We start from the raw sequence: 19,679 nt of genomic DNA, 5'->3' as shown, positions 1-19,679 counted from the left end.
GACAGGCCCGTGCCCCACCCCGGATCCCGGCGTCCCCCGCCCCGCCCCGGAGAAGGGTCCCCCCTCCCAAAGCCCCTCTCTCTCTTTCTCACACACGCACACACACACGCACACACACATATCTCCTCAGATTGGTCTCCCAGACCCAGTCGAAGCCAGAGCAACTACCTGTATCGGCCGCACTCCGAGGTTCCAAGGGGGCGGGCGCGGTCCCCTCCCCGAGACGCCGAGTGATTCTCACAGCCACCCTTAAAGCGACGGCTTCGCTTTCCCAGGAGCGGGAGGGAGACCAGGAGGCGGAGGGGAGGGGGGGAGGAGAGGAGTTGAGGGGCGGCCGGAGCCAAACCGGAAGTACTAATGCTGGCCCCACCCACCTCCAGGAGCCGCAGCGCATCCTGGCTCTCCTGATAGGACAAGCCCTCAGCAGTCAATGAGAAATTCAGATCACCACTTCCGGGTCGTCCATGCTGCAGCCCCTCCTTAGCAACAGCGTGGGGTTGCTAAGCGGAAGTGCCTTTAAAGATACCCACCCCCCCCATTTCTTCTGAGACTGTTGGGCGGTGGGTCGGGAACTTCGTGTTCTCCTTTGGCAATATCCTTAGACCTTTAATTTGCAGTATTAGACCAAGTAAACGCCTCGCTGCCGCAGGTAGTCTGGTCCCCTCAGCTATTCTCCAACACCAGCGCCAAACTACACACACCTCCTCGCCTCTTCTCGAATCCTAGGCCAACCCGGCGGCTCCTCCCAAAGCTCCTCTCTCAGGGCCCTAGCGGGAGTTTCTCCTTGGCTAGCAGGCTTCTCCCTCTGGTGGATTTCCTGTCGTTTCAACCAGACGTTTGCAGGCATTTCGTTCTGAAACGGCCCCAGAAGTCGAATAGAGGGTAAGAAAAGTTTCGTCTTAGCTTGTTTTCTTTTATTAAAAAAAGGTTTAGCGTATTTATATGTAACCTGGAAATAGCGTAGCTATATCTAAAGGAGGTGGGCGTTCCATGTAAATTGACCAGGGAAAAATTATTCCCTAAAACAACAAAGCAAGAGTAAAGATTGCCGGTAACTAAGCTTAAGTAAGAAGACAACTAATCCTTCAGAATAAACCATCATACCTATTCCATGAACAAGAACGTTGTCCATAAAAAAGCCTCATTAAGGCCGGGGATGTAGTTCTATGGTACAGCACTTGCCTGGCATGGGCAAGGTCCTTAGTTCTAATCCCTGGCACTGAAGAAAGCCGGGGGGCATGGGTGGGGAGCGAAACCTCATTTAAAGCGGGCATGGTAAGCGGGCCTGTAATGCTTGGACTCCAGAGGGAGAGAGCATAGGGAGTACAAAGCCCATTCTATATGGGGAGTTCCAGTTTTAAAACATTTTCCTTAGCATGCCTCGGGCACTAGGTTCAATCTGACATTTAAAAATCCGGTAAACGATGGTTGAGCAGAAGCCAACAAAATAACCCTCTCTATAAAATGACCCGTATAATTACAGTCATTACATTTTAAGAGAAACCTGGGTGGGGGGAATCATCATGAGACTTTATTTTTTTTTTTTTTTGAGACTTTATATTTTGAGTCAGGACCTCACTATGAAGCCCGGACTGAGCTGAACTGTGTAGACCATGTTGGCCTTGAACTCAAGAGGTCCATCCACCTGCCTCTACGTCCTGAATGCTGAAATTTGAACCATGCATCACCAGGATGGACTGGCTTTCCTACCTTTAGCTTTGGAATTTTTTCCCGCCGTGTCAATGAAGACATTTGCAGCTGCAGGCCCCAATTTTATCAGTCACAAAATTACTGGTAGATTGTTGTTCACCTCAGCTAGGATAGAAAACTAGGTTTGGTGACTCTTTTCATTTCCTAGACCCATAGGATGACATTAAATTGATTCATCCTAGGTAATCAATTCAGTAACGCCTTTAGAGAACCACTTTAGCTTCTGATGTACCAGTAGCAGGTTGTTTAATAAGCCTAAAATATTCCCACCTCTGCCATTATCATGTGTGCCTGATACCACACACACACACACACACACCTGGCTCCGAGTGATGAGTGATAAAGCACTACCAGAGTTTACTATTTCAACTGCCAATGGGTGTAAACATGATCACTCAACTTCTAAAATAAATACAAATCTGAGCCCAATGAGCAACAGCTTATAATGTACCTAAAGAATGATAACATGGGGGGCTGGAGAGATGGCTCAGTGGTTAAGAGCATTGCCTGCTCTTCCAAAGGTCCTGAGTTCAATTCCCGGCAACCACATGGTGGCTCACAACCATCTATCTGTAATGAGGTCTGGTCCCCTCTTCTGGCCTGCAGACATACACACAGACAAAATATTGTATCATAATAAATAAATAAATAAATAAATAAATAAATAAATAAATAAATAAATAAAGAATGATAACATGGGCCGGGCGATGGTGGCGCACGCCTTTAATCCCAGCACTTGGGAGGCAGAGGCAGGCGGATCTCTGTGAGTTCGAGACCAGCCTGGTCTACAGAGCTAGTTCCAGGACAGGCTCCAAAGCCACAGAGAAACCCTGTCTCGAAAAACCAAAAAAAAAAAAAAAAAAAAGAATGATAACATGGTTATGGTTTAAAACAAAAACGGGGCCTATAGAAATTACCGCCTCATTAAAAAAATTAAATTATTTTTGGTTGTGAGCCTAGCCTTTAACGGCTGAGCCATCCCTCCAGGCCTATAGCCGGGCGATGGTGGCGCACGCCTTTAATCCCAGCACTCGGGAGGCAGAGGCAGGCGGATCTCTGTGAGTTCGAGACCAGCCTGGTCTACAGAGCTAGTTCCAGGACAGGCTCCAAAGCCACAGAGAAACCATGTCTCGAAAAAAAAAAATTAAATTATATTCAACTATAAGCTTAAGCTCCTGGCAATACACACACCTTTGCAGAACACAACCCCTACTGGAGTGCTTTATAAGCAGCGTTTAGCTCCTTCCCTTACTGCTTTGGGGCTTTTTTGGTTTTGTTTTGTTTGTTTTCTCGAGACAGGGTTTCTCTGTGTAGCCTTAGAGCCTGTCCTGGAACTCGGTCTATAGACCAGGCTGGTCTTGAACTCACAGAGATCTACCTGCCTCTGCCTCCCGAGTGCTGGGTGGGACTAAAGGTGTGCACCACCACCACCCAGCTGGGTTTTTTTTTTTTTTAATTCACTTTTCTTTTTTTTTTCTTTTTTTTGGTTTTTCGAGACAGGGTTTCTCTGTGGCTTTGGAGCCTGTCCTGAAACTAGCTCTGTAGACCAGGCTGGTCTCGAACTCACAGAGATCAGCCTGCCTCTGCCTCCCGAGTGCTGGGATTAAAGGCGTGCGCCACCATCGCCCGGCTTAAATTCACTTTTCTATGTGTCTGGAAAAACTGGGTTGTGTCCTAAATGATCAAATGAGCTTTTGTAATTCTTTCATTTTCAAATACTCATTGCTTGGAGACCTTGAAAGATAAGTAGCAAAGTCCTAATCTAAAGCTACATGTGTGAGTTTAACTACACTTTTGTAATTTTGTAAATAATGTTACAGGAATCCATATTCTTTTATTATTATATTTATTTTGGTGTAGGCGTATGAATGTGGAAATTAGAATATGCTCAAGGTCCTTCGCTCCTTCAACCAGATTGATCCCAGAGACTGAGCTCAGGTTGCCAGGCTTGGTTATTAACAGCAATTGCCCTTCCCTTTGAGTTATTTGGCTGGGCTAGGATATACTCTTAATATGAACTGTAGAATATTATGTTTATAGGCTAGATCTTAGTTGTCTTCAAAAAGCCAGTTCAGTACCTGTATCATATGATTAATATGGGACTTCCAGCCTCCTGTCTTTAAATTCACTTTTTAATTTTATTTTCTTTGTAATGACTTAATGAATTAAGTTGAGCATGGTGCCTGTAATTCTAGCACTTCAGAACTGAGTTAGGAAGATTGACATGAATTATAACCCAGTCTGGACTAAACAACAAAAAGAGCAAAGGGAGTGGAGAGATGGCTCGGTGGCTAGAAGCACTGGCTGTTCCTCTAGAGGACCTTGGTTCAATTCTCAGCACCCATGTGGCAGCTCACAACTGCCTGAAACTTCAGTTCCAGGGGATCCATGATGCCAGGTATGCATGTGGTGCACATATATGTGCACACAGGCAAAATATTCATACACATAAAATAAATGCCTTTTTTAATAAAGCAAATTTGATGGTTTTTTGGGAAACTCAGTACTCTAGAGTAACTAGTGCTGAACATGTTAGAGTGCTAGTTAGGTAGCACACACCTGTATTCTCACCAGCACACAGAAGACAGATTGGGGACCAAGTTCAAGACCACTCTGAGTTATAAACAATAAAACAAAATATGTACTGTTAGAGTTCATTTGGTTTCTCTAAACATAAAAAAAAAAAACAAAAAAAAACAAAAACTTGGGAGCGGAGAGATGGCTCAGTAGTTGAGAGCACCGACTGCTCTTCGGAAGACCAGGGTTCAGTTCCCAGCACCCACGTGGTGACTCACAACTGCCAGTAGTTTCAGTTCCCGGGGGTCTGACAGCCTCATACAGACAGACAGACTGACAAAACAGCAATGTACATAAGAAAAAATTAACAATTAAAAATAACACCAAACTAGAAATGAATAGTTTATGATGACTACTCAGGGCAAGAAAGAAGAAATTTAGTCAGATTTACCTTTTTTGTGCCTAAGCAGTAATCAATTGATGCACAAGTTATTCAGAGAAACTCAGGATATGTGACAAACAGTAAAACATTAAGCCTAATGAAGACTAAAGATACAACATTTTTAAATAACTGAAAATTGATATGTGGAATAGCACATTCTTTCAAGAATGGGCCGAGCAGTTCTGTAGAGATGGCTCAGAGGTTAAGAACACTTACAGCTGCTCTTCCAGAGGTCCTGAGTTCAATTCCCAGCAACTACATGGTGGCTCACCACTATCTTGTAATGCAATCTGGTGCCCTCTTCTGGTATGCAGGCAGAACATAATAAATAAATTATTCTTAAAAGATTTTTTTTTTTTTAAAAAATGGACCGTAAATAGATGGGAGTTAAAACAACTCAAACTCAACATTCTTTCATATTACAGTTGTTGAGTGATAGAACAGTCCATTTATTGAGGAGTTACTGTGACTTCTAACAATCTTTCCATCTGATTTGATGACAGTCTCCTCTATTTCTGTATACTATTCTCAAAGATGTTTTTTTTCCTTGCCAAAGGCAAAGACGAAAATCAGACTGTTTATTGCAGAAATATGGTCAAGGTTCCATTTAAGGGGCAGGAAAGATGGAGCAACAGAGGACCTCCATCTGGCCGGGTCGCAGAGCCGTGAGAGGACGCTGGAGGCCAGACTGCAGGTGAGGCCTGTGCCATCCGGCTCCACATTCAGCGCCTTCACTACGCCATTGTCTACCACCATGGAGAACCTCTTCAGCCGGCGGTTCCCAAAGAGAGACACCAAAGAATCACCCAGTAATAAATCTGTCTCCTTCCCAAAGGCCCCAGTTGGGTCAGCCAGGAGCCAAACCTTGCCTTTCGCCTGGTGGGCTCGACCCCACTCTTCTGTCACAAAGACGTCCTTAACAGCCAGACATGCCAACACCTGCACTCCCTTGGCCTTCAGAGCCTCAGGTTGCTCCACAAACCCAGGCAGATGGGTCTTTGAACAGCCAGGGGTGAACGCCCCAGGAACTCTGAACAGTACACCTTTTTGCCCTTGAACAGCTCTGCGAGGTTCACCTTCTTCCCAGGCTCCCCTTCAAATACCTCCACGGAGGGGATGGCATCTCCCACCTTGATCAGGGCCATAGCCACCGCGACGCTGCTGAAGCTGCGGGCCCTGCTACGTTTCCATCCCATTGCTTCCCGCTTGCTTTGCCCAGTTAGCCGCTGCACGGAGCACTGCAGGGAGCACCGAACCGGCTCTGCTGCCCAGATCGTGTATCCCTGACTGCAACACGCCCGCCCCGTTGTGGCAGCCCTCCGCCCGTCGCTAGGTCTCCAAAGATTTTATTTTTTTAAAAGGACCAATTATGATAATGTTGATTGGACAAGACCCTTCTAAACTTTCAGTTTTTCTAGAAGAGTTTATCTGGAAGATTATAACTATAGTAGGATTTATAAGCTGTTTATAGGAAGACCTGTTTCAAAATGGACTGGTGGGGGATAGCGCAGAAAGGGGCTGGGAAGATGGCTGAATAAATAAAGGTGCTTCCTGCCTGAAGACCTGAATCTTTGATCCTACTGGAAAATGCTGACTTTCACAAGTTGTCCTCTGACCTTTACACACATTCAACACATCCATACCCATATATATGTCTGCAGACTGTAACTAAATAAATTCAATATATCCTACATTTTGGAAACAATTATACACATCAAAATTTGGCTCATTAGGCTCACCAGCATAAAGTTGCTCTACTAGTGAGAAAGAGCAAATCAGATTTCAGAGCTACTAAAACCTGACTTTAAAAGATTTGGTTTAGAGGCTGGAGAGATGAGATGGCTCAGCGGTTCATAGTACTGACTGCTCTTCCAGGGGTCCTGAGTTCAATTCCCAGCAACCACATGGTTATTCGCAACCATCTATAATAGGATCTGATGCCCTCTTCTGGCCTGCAGTTATACATGCAGAGCTCTCATACATAAAATATTAATAAACTTTAACCTACTTCTTAAAATCAAACCAAAATCAGGCAGCGATGGTGTATGCTTTTTTAATCCCGGCACTCAGGAGACAGAGGCAGGTGAATCTTTTAAGTTCAAGACTAGCCTGATCTAAAAAGGAGTTCTAGGCCAGCCAGGGCTACACAGAGAAACCCTGTCTCAAAAAATAAAATACAAACAATAACAAAACTTACCCATTTGTGTTGGCAGATACCTGTAATCCCAGCACTTGGAAAGATGAGGAGGGTGATTGTCTCAGGGTTAAGACCGGCCTGGTTGAATTTCAGTTCAACCTGGGATTTGGTGAGACCCTCTTTAAAGCTAAAACGTGGCTAGAGAGATGGTTCAGTGGTTAAGACCACTTGTTGCTCTTTTTTTTTTTTTTTTTTTTTTTTGGTTTTTCGAGACAGGGTTTCTCTGTGGTTTTGGAGCCTGTCCTGGAACTAGCTCTTGTAGACCAGGCTGGTCTCGAACTCACAGAGATCCGCCTGCCTCTGCCTCCCAAGTGCTGCTCTTGTAGAAGACCCAGGTTCAGTTCCCAGCCCCTACCTGACAACTGTATCCTAATTCCAGGTACAGCAGATCTGAGGCCCTCTTCTGGCACCACACACACACACACACTCCACATACACATATGTCCATTTAGGCAAAACACTTAAACCTTTATTTAAAATGCTAAAACCACAAACAAAAAAGGAAATAAAAAACATAATTTTCAAAGTAATTGGATTAAGAGGTTCTGCTTAGTGTCTAAAGTGTAAAAGACAAACCATAAAAAAGTCTATAATCAGCTGATCTCAAATGATTTGTAAATTGACTTAAAAATAATACCAATACATTTATTTGTATTTGGAAATAAAATAGTATAGATGGTAGGAAACACAAATGGATACTGTATTGTAAAACTGTGCATTTATTTTAAACATTACACAAAAACATGGCTACTAAGAACATGGATAATTTTGAAAATTGATAGCCTGTAATTAAACAAAACACAAGGAGAAAATCAAGTACATCAGTTAACATAGTGGCACATACTTTTGGTCCCAGCATTTACAAAACAGACAGATCTGTGAGTTCAAAGCTAGCTTGCTCTACATATTGAGTTCAGGCCACTTAGAGGCTACATAATGAGATGCTGCCTCAAAATAATTAGTATACCTATCTCTTCAATGATCAAATCATCTTGAGAAATGAAGGAGAGGGCAGTAGTGGCACACGCCTTTAATCCCTGTACTCCAGAGGCAGATGGATCTCTGTGAGTTAGAGGCCAGCCTGGTCTAGACTGAGTTCTAGGACAGCCAGGGCTACACAGAGAAACTCTGTCTTGAAAAAACCAAAGGGGTGTGGGGGAGGAGAGAGAAATGAAGGGGAAATTCTAAGGACTTGAGGCATAAAACTTGATTTATAGCATGATTTGTCAAATTTTTTACTCCCGACTTTAAAAATATTGGCAAAAACCGGGCATGGTGGCAAAGTCTTTAATCACAGCATTCAGGAGGCAGAGGCAGGTGGATCGCTGAGTTCAAGATCAGCCTGATCTATAGAGCAAGTTCCAGGACAGCCAGGACTACATAGAGAAACTCTGTCTTGGGGGAGAAAAAGAAAAAATACATATGCAAAAAAGGTAATATTTTATGATACTGAACTGAATGTATATCCAAGAAAAATTCTTCTTTTAATGTATCTAAGAAATCTTTGTTCCTGATTCTATTGGTATTATTTTTGTTTTTTGAGACAGGGTTTCTCTGTACAACTGCACTGGCTGTCCCGTAGCTCCATTTGTAGATCAGGATTACCTCCAATTCAAAGAGATTCACCTGCCTCTGCCTCCCGAGTGCTGGGATCAAAGGTGTGCACCACCATACCCAGCTGACATTTTATCTTTGCCCCCCCATTTTAAGAAATGGCAAGAGATTAAATTCAGTTAATACTGATTTTTTAATGTGAAAAATACTAAGTTGAGTTTTTAAAGCAAACAAGCCATAACAATTTGGCACTATTTCAATAATGAAGTGTCCATAATATGGTATTAGTACATAGATCTAAGCAAATATCAAAGATGGTAGATTAGTAATTAAACATCATACAATGTTGATTTTAGCAAGAAACTTAACAGGTAAAAGAAGCATCTTATTACATTATAAATTCGAGTATGCAATTATAATTTACAAATTATAAAAATCCTCCCTTTTTACAGCCAGTTGTTTTGAATGGCTACATGAATGTGTAGTCAACAAGTCAAATAAACAAACACATCTACCCAAATTTACATCCCAGAATACCTAAGTAAACTGAAGACATTATTCAGATGAGTAAGTTCTATTCATTTTCGTCATCTGGGTGATCAGGTTGCAAAGGACATGCTCTGTGAAGAAGAGAATTTAAATCACTCAAGTATCAACTGTTTATAAAATCAGAACATTAATAATAAAGGTCTGGCTCAAGTAACTAGAAATGAGAGAAAATTAAACTCTAATAATTAGCAAGTGTAAACAGTTCCAAGAACTAGCACAACGAAACCTTCTAACACTATTCCTTATTGCTTCATGGAATCAGCATTTTTCATTTAGGACATGTTATGAGTTTTACTTAAAAAGAGCCAGGTAGGCAGTGTATACCTGTACTCCTAGCACCTCAGGAAGCTGAGGCAGTGGGATTGCCAATAAAGAAAAAAATAGTTTGAGGCTATTCTGGTTTGCATACCAAGTATCAGGTCAGCCAGAACTATGTGATAAGACTCTGTCTCAACAAAATAAGAAACACCAGAGAGATGGCTCATCCATTCTTTTTGTTGTTGTTTTTGTTTTTCAAGACAGGGTTTCTCTGTGTAACAGTCCTGGTTGTCCTGGAACTTGCACTGTAGACCAGGCTGGCCTCAACTGAGATCTGCCTGCCTCTGCCTTCTAAATGCTGGGATTAAAGGTGTGCGCCACCACCACCATCCAGCTCATCCATTTTTGAATAGGAGAGCAGTTTAGTTCCCAGCACATATAACAGGCAGCTCACAACTTCCTGTAACTCCAGCTCTTCTTTGGGCCTTACACACACACACACACACACACACAAAATAAATAAATATTACAAAGTAATAAAAAATAAAAATACATATTCCGATGTGTAACTCCTACACTGGGAGGCTGAAGTACAAAGACTGCTGCAAATTACAAGTCCCGCTTGGATTGTATAGTGAGTTTTGGGACAGCTTGGGCTATATAGAAAGATTCTACAAATAAATAAATGGGGGCTGGAGAGATTGCTTAGTAGTTAAGGAGACTTGCTGCTCGTATAAAGTACCCAAGTCTAGTGCTGTGAACCCATATTGGACAGTTCACAACTGCCTGTAACTTCAGTTCCAAGTGAGCCAGTGCTGTCTTCTGGCCTACCCATGTACCTGAACTCAACATGCACATACCCATACACATAATTTAAATCTTTAAAATAAAAATATGATTAAGGGCTGGAGAGATGGCTGCTCTTCCAGAGGACCTGAGTTCAATTCCCAGCACCCACATGAAAGCTCACAGCTGTCTATAGCTCGTTTTAAAGATCTGACACCCTCACATAGACACACATGCAGGCAAAACATCAATGCACATAAAAATAAATCTTGAAAAAATATCACATACATGTATAAAACTGTCAACATTCATTAAAAATATCTCATTTCCACAGCATTGATTTTAATGTTAAGTGCACTGATAAATAGAATATAACCTGTTCATAAAAGTTCATGATATACAAAGTAAAAAAAATCCATTTAAGTAGAGAAAAAAATAGCAAGCAAATTGCCATATTCTTTGGACTACATGGACATATTCTTTAAAAATAACCCCCAAATCATTTGGTAAGCTATGATAATCACAACATTTGAATAAAGGTATATTAATATCAATCCAAAGCCATTCTGTACTTATCATTCTTTTTATAGTCAATTAAAAACTTTACCACAATTTTATTTTAGAGTTGAGAAACTTTAGTAGTATCTACTCTAAAATCCTTTGTTTCCAAATGAGATCCAGTGAGCCCGAATGGTCATAGACCAGATACTAAAAGAAGGAAACTATAACAACAAAGTATTCAGCGTTGGTATGAGATTACCCCTGCTTCATGTACTAATAGATTATGGAAAGGTCTTCACTGTGTTTTACTGGAAATCAAGATAAGTTAACAAATCATGACCCAAACATCCATTTTGCAGGGGTCTGAATTTCATTAGGCATAATAGTTATGTTCAAGATTTATTCTGGGCGGTGGAGGCACATGCCTTTAATTCCAGCACTCGGGAGGCAGAGGCAAGAGGATCTTTGTGAGTTGGAGACCAGCCTGGTCTACAAGAGCTAGTTCCAGGACAGGCTCCAAAGCTACAGAGAAACCCTGTCTCGAAAAAACAAAAACAAAAAAAGATTTATGTAAACGAGGCTAAAGAGACTTCTTGATAGGTAAAATGCTTGCAAAACAAACATAAAGACCTGAGTTCCATCCCTTTAGAATCTACATTAAAGAGCTGGGCACAATGCCATATGCCTGCAATCTCAGTGCTGGGGAGGCAGAGACAGGAGGATTTGAGACTCATTGGTCAGCTAGTCTAGTCAGGTCAAATCAGCATGCACCAGATGATTGAGAAAGACATTCGAAGCCAGGCTCAAATGATGGAACACATGCTTCTAATCCTAGCACCTGAAAGACAAAGGCAGGTGGATCTCTGAATTCAAGGCTATGCTTGCTGTACTGATCACAAGTCAAGGTAAGAACTAGACTACAGCTGCATCATAGATGAATGAATAAAGAAAACTTGGCACATATACACAATGGAATTTTATTTAGCTATAAAGAAGAATGAAATTACATTTAAGAGGCCAGAGAGATGACTCTGTGGTTAAGAGCACTTACTGCTCTTGCAGAGCACAGGAGTTTATATCCAGCACCACATAGGACAGAGTATCCTAATGACCTCTTCTGGTCTCTGTGGGCACCCATACACATGTACATATATGCATAAATAAAAATTTAAAATTTTTAATAAAATCTTTGAAAAAATTATTTCCAAGAAAATGGATTAAACTAGAGATCATGTTACATCCAATAACCAATACTTTGAAAGACAAATACTGAATATTTTCTTTCATACACAGAATTTAAATTTAAATATATTTGTACATACATATGTATGTGTAGGAAGAACATCAAAATAGAAAAGGGACTATGAGATGAGGGCACAGTGTAAGAGCGGAGAAAGGAACTAGATAGATGCGATGAAATTCAAAAGCAAGGAAGAGGAAGGGGATGTGCAAAAAGGTTAAGTCAGGCCAGGCGGTGGTGGCGCACGCCTTTAATCCCAGCACGTGGGAGGCAGAGGCAGGTGGATCTCTGTGAGTTCGAGACCAGCCTGGTCTACAAGAGCTAGTTCCAGGACAGGCTTCAAAGCCACAGAGAAACCCTGTCTCGAAAAAACCAAAAAAAAAAAAAACAAAAAACAAAAAACAAAAATAATAAAAATCAATCCCTCCCCCACTTAAAATGTGTGAGTGTGTGTGTGTGTGTGTGTATGTGATGCATTTGTGCCTCTCCAAAGGCCAGAGAAAAGTTTCAGGAGTCGGTTCTTTCCTTCCACCATTGGGTTGTCAGGTGCCAAGTGCCTTTACCCAGAGAACTGACTGCTGTTCTGAAGGTCCTGAGTTCAATTCCGAGCAACTACATGATGGCTCAAACCCATTATAATGAGATCTGGTGCCCAGAACACTATATACATAATAAATAAATTTGAAAAAAAAATATTTTAGAGAAATGAAAGAAAAAGAAAATGCAAAGCCATTGTGACTAATTTGAAGTCAAAGCCTAGAAAAGAAGGCCAAGGAGATGGCTCAGCAGGTAAAGGTGCTTGCCACAGTTCAATGGCAGAAGCAAATCAACTCCTGCAGAGTGTCCTCTGGATGCCATACATGTGCCATGGCACATGCCTGCATGCATGTGCACACACCCACACACACCCACACCCACACACCATACTAAATGTAACCTTTAGAAAATGACTAAAAGGGGGCTGGAGAGATGGCTCAGAGGTTAAGAGCATTGCCTGTGCTTCTAAAGGTCCTGAGTTCAATTCCCAGCAACCACATGATGGCTCACAACCATCTGTAAGGGGGTCTGGTGCCCTCTGCTGGCCTGCAGGCATACACACAGACAGAATATTACATACACAATAAGTAAATAAATAAATAAATATTAAAAAAAAAAAAAGAAAATGACTAAAAGGGGAAAAACATTCATGCAAATAGTTATATGTGCAAAAGGAGCTTGCCCAGCTTTGGGGCAAAAACAAGGTTATAAGGAATAACCATAGCAGAATGTGAATTAAGTTCACATTCCTTCTGATATATTCATTTACTGTTTCAATAAAGGCATAATCACAGTTCTCTAAAACAATAGCAGATCTACAAAAGTGGCTTAAAAATAGTGTCAACCTGTAGAATCTAGCTTTTGTTGTTTTGAGTTTTCTTGTTTAGTTGCTCTGCTCTGAACTAAACCCAGGGATATGTGCTAGACAAGGACTCTACCACAGAATTATATCACTATCACTAGTTTTGGGTTTTTGAGACAGTCTCACTACGTACTCTAGGATAGCTTGAACTCATGATTTGTCTCAATGTAATGAAAGCATGTGCCTGACTATTGCTGATTTATATTATACTATAGATTAAACTTGCCTATGAAACTATATAATTTCTCTCCATGTGATGGAAAGTCATTTTTTGTCTGGTTTTCATTTGTTTAGAGACAGGGTCTCAGGTAACCCAGACTGACCTGTGTAGCTTTTGAGTATATATGTAAGAATGATGAGTTGTGGAGAGATGGTGTAGGAACCAAGAGCACTTACTGCATCCTTAAAGAGGACATAGTTCCTTTCTTAGCACCTATATCAGGTGATTCACAAACACCTGTAGTTCCAGTTCCAGGGGATCTGTGCCCTCCAGCCTTCATAAGTACCTGCACATACATATATGCAGAAATAAAAATATGTTTTTTTTTTAAATTACTAGCTGAACATGGTATAAAATGCCTATCAATACATTATCTTTTTTGCAGCAGTAAGAGGTTGAACCAAGGGCCTTGTGCTGACAAGCCTTCTGTCACTGAGGTACATCTCCAGGCCCAGTGCATAGCTACAATCTCATCATTATAGAGGCCAAGACAGGAGGATAGAGTACAAGGCTCTAGCTACAGAGTGATTTCAAAGCAAGAGTGGGTTACCACGTAGAGGAGATTACTCAGGAAGTAGATTCAAACCCATCCTTGCCCTAATGTCAGTTACTATACAAAAAGCTAAATGCAACCAAGTATGGTGGCTCACACTTCTAACCCATAACCAGAGAGCAGCCAGGTTAAGGTAGAAGGGTTGCCACTTGTTCAAGGTTGGCCTGGACTGCAGAGTGAAACCATCTCAAAAAAAAAAAAAAAAAAAGAAAAAAGAAAAATAGAAAAGCAAGAAAGAGAGCTGGGTAGTGGTGGCATAGACTTTTAATCCCAGCACTCCAGACAGAAGGATATCTGAGTTCCAGGCCAGCCTGGCCTACAGAGCAAGTTCCCGGTCAGCCAAGGCTATAAAGAGAAACCTTGCCTCAAAACAAAAACAAAAACATCCACACACACACACACAAAGAAAAAGAGAGGAAGACACAGAGTTAAATGACTATAGTACAGAGGTAGAGCTTGCCTAATGCTTACAAGTTCCAGAGTTCAATTTGTAGCACAGAGAGAATGGCAATGGAGAGAAGAGAATTTACAGTAGTTTTCTTATACTTCTTTCCAAAATACATGTAAAATCTGAAATATTTTCTTATTTCCTAATTACTTTACAAGCCCTGTGGTTTAGTGAGCCATAAAGAATACTGAATCTCCATTCCACACTGCATACTTTTTCTCTAGAGCAAAGTGAAATTATTTTCAAGGTGGATTTTTAATGATCATATTTCATAAACCACATGCAATGAAATCATTAACCAGTGTTCAGCATTGTCTTTCTCTGTTGTTATATGTGAAACTCCAGGAGATTTAAGATTAGTATTCACCATCTAATTAACCCTTGAGATGATCTTCAAGGCAGTCCAGTTTGAGCTTCTCAGGATTTTCTGTTTTACTAAAACCAGTGGGATGAGTAGATGTGAAGACCTGGTTGTTTTCCTTGCAACACTGGATTTGCAGGTGCCACTTGGTCCAATATTAGAATGTGATCTGGTCTGAGGCTCTTAACGGATAAGACACAGAAACGTAAGCAAGACCCCAAGGAGATTGGTTATAGCTTTTAGGGAGTTGCTGGAGGATTCCACGGTGGAGTCATCAGGGCCATCAGTTTCATAGTAGGTAGGGCCTGCTGTGCTGGATACAGGGAGAAATGACTCAACCTGCATGGGGAGGACTACAAGGAGCAATAGCCCCAAACAGAGTCTGACTGCCATCCTCTCACCCTCGATGGTCAGGGTGCCGAGTGTCCAGTTTGCTGCTTGTTGAGCTGGAAGTTCTCTAGGCTTTTGGCTGGTGTGGAGATTTCAAACCAGGTATTACTTTCATGAAGACATCACAATGGCAGTGTCATGGTGCCACACCCTCTCTTTCTACACCCAAGTGCTTTTTTTTTGTTTAGTTTTTTTGAGCAGGATCTTAGATAGTTCAGACTAGCATCAATCTCACATAAGAGGCCCTGTCTCAAAAAAACCAAAAAATAATTTTAAAAACTCCAGTCCCAGTTAGAAGAATTCTTAAGGATTTATAGAGAATATATAAATATATACTATATATTATTGGTTGTAACTAAATATATATATTTCTATAGAGAGTTATTTCTGATTCCTTTCTCTATGTTAATTGTATATTTCTTGTGAAAGTTCAACATATAGTATTACTACTTGTTCTGGTACTGGAGACTAAGCCTAGCACTGCGTGCACGCTGAGTACCAGACTTACACTGGGCTATACACCGTAGTAATGTTGTGGGGTATAAGGGGCTTAATGAAATTCACTAGATGAACTGACATAGAAGTTTCTTTTTGGAAAGAAAAGAAAAACAGGTAGAAAAAAAGCAAGAAAAATGAGGGAAGAGAGGGAAGGAGGAAGGCAGGCAGACTATAAAGTGTGGTAGCACATGCCTCTCAGCACTTAGCAGGCTGAGGCAGAAGGATTACAAGAACTTCAAGTCTATCCTGGGCTACACACAGAGACTGTCTCAAAAAAACAAAACAAGCCTGGTAATGGTGGTGCACACCTTTAATCCCACCACTTGGGAGACAGAGGCAGGTGGATCTCTGTGAGTTCAAGGCTAGCCTGGTCTACAGAGTGAGTTTCAAGACAGCCAGGGCTGTTAAACAAAGAAACCCTGTCTTAAAGACAAAAAAAAAAAAAAAAAAAAAAAGCATAAACAAATCAAAACTGTAGAGGAATAATAAATTTACTTACTCTTTAGAGTAAGTAAAAATTAATTTTTGAAAGGCATTTGAAATTTTGGGGCGACATAAAAATTATTAGAAGTTAAAGCATAGTTTTCCTTTTCTTATTGGCTTGAAAAGAAACTTTTAAATTACTCATGATCCCTTTTGTTTTTATTTTTAGGGGGATATTTTCTGTCTTCCAGAGCATACTTACTTTCTTTTCGATGTTCCTAAGCCACTGCATCCTGCTTCCTCAGGAACCTGGTTCTCTTTTTCAGGATCTTTAGGAGACAGCCTGAAGAATTCTCCAATGCCTTTTTGCCACTTTGGAGTTGGGCGCACACAAACTGGATTCCCTCCTGCATACTTATTTTCAGCTATAAAACAGAAACAGATTTAAAATAAAATTAGATGTAATTGTCTTTCTTTAGTATCAGATTTCTAGAGGTATTAAGTAATATAACATCCGTCTTGAATTAGAAAATGAAGGTTGGAGTGATGTTCAGTGGTAAAGAACCCTAGAGTATTCTAGTAAAGAATACTAGAATGGGGCTGGAGAGATGGCTCAGTGGTTAAGAGTGTTGCCTGCTCTTCCAAAGGTCTTGAGTTCAATTCCCAGCAACCACATGGTAGCTCACAACCATCTGTAATAAGGTCTGGTGCCCTCTTCTGACCTTTAGGCATACATGCAGACAGAATATTGTATACATAATGAATAAATATTTTTTAAAAATGAATACTAGAGTTTGGGCTAGAGAGAACTGAGTTCCACAAATTATCCTCAAGTTCCATATGTATGTAATAGTGTACAAATCCGTGCATATATGAACCCACACACACAAACAATATAAATAATAACAATAAAAGTAATCTGGAGATGGGCGGTGGTGGCGCACGTCTTTAATCCCAGCACTCGGGAGGCAGAGGCAGGCGGATCTCTGTGAGTTCGAGACCAGCCTGGTCTACAGAGCTAGTTCCAGGACAGGAACCAAAGCCACAGAGAAACCCTGTCTCGAAAAAAAAAAAAAAAGAAAGAAAGAAAGAAAGAAAGAAAGAAAGAAAGAAAGAAAGAAAAAGAAAAAAATAATCTGGAATGAGAATACTATATTTTCATATATTTTTGACATTAAAAATACAAATTATGACCATTTTTATCTTATTGGCGGGTGGGGTGAGTCAGTATTTCATATATAAGCATGTGCCACTATACCAAGCCACTTCTTGTTTAGTTGATTATTTTTGTGTTGCTAGGATCCCTGGCACACCTGGTACTCACTTGGTAGCCCAGGCTGGCTCTGAATATACGGTAGTCCTGCCCCACTTCCAGAGCACTTAGAATTAGAGTCATGCACCTCTTTGCTAGGCTAACACATATTAAGGACCTATTTAATTAGCCCTAGTGATTAAGCAGTAGGCCAGACAATGAGAGGTGGCCTTGAAAGAATTTACCCTAGTTGTACAAAATATAAGACATTCTGAATAATTTTATCTGCTTTCAAAAATTTTGTCTAGCCGGGCGGTGGTGGCGCACGCCTTTAATCCCAGCACTCGGGAGGCAGAGGCAGGCGGATCTCTGTGAGTTCGAGACCAGCCTGGTCTACAAGAGCTAGTTCCAGGACAGGCTCCAAAACCACAGAGAAACCTTGTCTCGAAAAAACCAAAAAAAAAAAAAAAAAGAAAAAAAAAATTTTGTCTACTATCTGAAGAGGTGGAAATAGTAAATATTTCCTAATGAGATCTTTAGATTTGGTGGAAATTGAGGGCTGAGTATGGTGTAGTACATGCCCGTAATCCTAGCACTCCAGAGACCGAGGCAGGAGAGAATTACAGCCAATCTGGCTAAATACACATAAAGGTCCTATCTCAAATAAATAATGGTGTGTGGTGGGGAGGAATAGGGGTTGGGTTGGCATAAAAACCATGAATTGTTGGGTATGGTGGCTAACTCCTGCAATCCTACTTACTCAGAAGTCTAAAGCGGGAGGGCTTTAACAGCAGCCTGGGCAACAAACCAAGGATCCCATCTCAAAACAAAACAAAAAAAAGCAGGTTGTGGTAGTACATACCTGTACATACCAGCAATCAGGAGAGAGAGAAGAGGGGAACAGGTTGTGGATGTGGCTCAGTAGAGTTGCCTAGCATGCACAAAGCCCTGGGTTAGATCCCCAGCACAAAATAAACCTGGCATCCCAGAATTGGGGAGGTAGAGGCAGAAGGATCAGAAAGAGGGCCAAAGGATCTGGAGTTCAAGGTTATTCTCTGTACTAGAGATTGAGGCCAGATTGGGCTACATGAGATTTTGGAAGAAGGAAGAGGGAGGGAAGGAGGGAGAAGGGAAGGGAGGAGGGTGGAAAAGAAGAAGGACAGGCGGGAAGAAAAGGGGCACAGAGGGGGAGGAAGGGAGAAATACAAACAGAAGCAAAAGGATAATTGTATTGGGACAGTGTGGTTGAAGATGTAGCTCAGTGGTAGAGCACTTGTCCAACATGGGCAAGGGCCAGGGTTCAGTTCCCAGAAAGTTCATAGACGGCTGGATAGACAAGCAGTACGTACACACGTGTACACACACACACACACACACACACCTACAAATAATGTGGCAGTACTGTCAACCGTCACTCTAAATCTAATGAGGAGGCACTTAAGTGGCCTCCAAGAAAATAGTAACGGTTAATATTAAGAAAAACACCATTCAAAAGTAAAATAGGTTTAAAAATAAACCTCCCCTCATACTCCTAACCAAGCCTGTTGAAAGACCAAGGCCCCCTTAGAGGGCAAGGAAGAAATTTAGGAGTGAGGATGACAAGGGAAACAAATTCCAGAGGAAGATTAAATAAAAATGAATTCACAGAGGTCAGGGCCTCACAATTCGGGACTGCTATATCAGGCCTGATCTCCTTTCGGGGGTTTTATTTTACTTCCTAAGCTTCCAGGACAGTTCCTACCTTTTCTCGACGAACACGATGAAGAACTGGTGACAAAGGTGGAGGAGCCAAGCACCTTCCTGGGGGCTCGAGAAGCCACCACTGCAAAGAGAGGTAAAGGGGAGCATTCAGAAGAGGCTGTAGAGCTCGGACCCCCGACCTTTGTTCTACCAGCCCCAGCCTAGCGGAGAGCAGAGTGATGCACAGAAGCAAAACGGTCTTGCCAGGCCCCCGCAGCTTCCTCGAGGTGAGGGCCTGGAGCCTGCTTCCTAGCTCGAGGTGGGGGTGGGGTGGATAGTCACGGCGGCTCCATCCTAGGGACAGGCGGCCTAGGGAACCCCATAACCCCCATGCTGCATCCCTTTACCTTTTCTGTAGGCTCCTGGGACGTAGTTTGCTTTGGTCCGCACCATGTTCACACAGCAAGAGACAATTCGCACCAATGCCCCAGCTGCGGATGTCTTAACTGAACAAGAACCCGAAAATGACGTTCCCGCCACAGTTTAAAAGGGTCTCTTTCCCGCGCGCTCTAAGCTCTTGAGAATCGTGACTCTTATTGGTTCCGCGCTTTCACCCTGAACCAATTGGCAGCTTCCAGCGAATGACAGCCTCGAGACCAGGCTTTGCTGGCCAGTCCATCAGCCCCAGGGTCGTGATTCAT

At 41.8% G+C, this 19,679-nt stretch overlaps 2 protein-coding genes and 1 pseudogene across 5 annotated transcripts in view; all 3 read right to left on the bottom strand.

The window, feature by feature from the left end:
- Csnk1g1 (casein kinase 1 gamma 1) overlaps positions 1 to 295 on the bottom strand; it is a 135,994-nt gene extending 135,699 nt beyond the window's left edge. For all 4 annotated transcript variants that reach the window (XM_057766987.1, XM_057766988.1, XM_057766989.1 and 1 more), the window contains exon 1: positions 169 to 295. The gene's annotated coding sequence lies outside the window, so the exon portion shown is untranslated. The remainder of the gene's footprint in view (positions 1 to 168) is intronic.
- Positions 165 to 7,698, bottom strand: LOC130873528 (peroxiredoxin-5, mitochondrial-like; annotated as a pseudogene).
- Positions 7,411 to 19,508, bottom strand: Pclaf (PCNA clamp associated factor). The gene is made up of 4 exons (XM_057767366.1): positions 19,386 to 19,508; positions 19,040 to 19,120; positions 16,309 to 16,471; positions 7,411 to 9,040 (listed from the first exon to the last, which is right to left on the bottom strand). Exons 1-4 carry the CDS (start codon positions 19,429 to 19,431, stop codon positions 8,995 to 8,997), a joined length of 336 nt encoding a protein of 111 aa, XP_057623349.1. The 5' UTR covers positions 19,432 to 19,508; the 3' UTR covers positions 7,411 to 8,994.
- Positions 19,509 to 19,679: the final 171 nt, after the last annotated feature.

The sequence above is a fragment of the Chionomys nivalis genome, chromosome 4 (assembly GCF_950005125.1).
Source record: "Chionomys nivalis chromosome 4, mChiNiv1.1, whole genome shotgun sequence".
Classification (NCBI taxonomy): domain Eukaryota; kingdom Metazoa; phylum Chordata; class Mammalia; order Rodentia; family Cricetidae; genus Chionomys; species Chionomys nivalis.
This window is presented reverse-complemented; position numbering and strand designations above follow the sequence as displayed.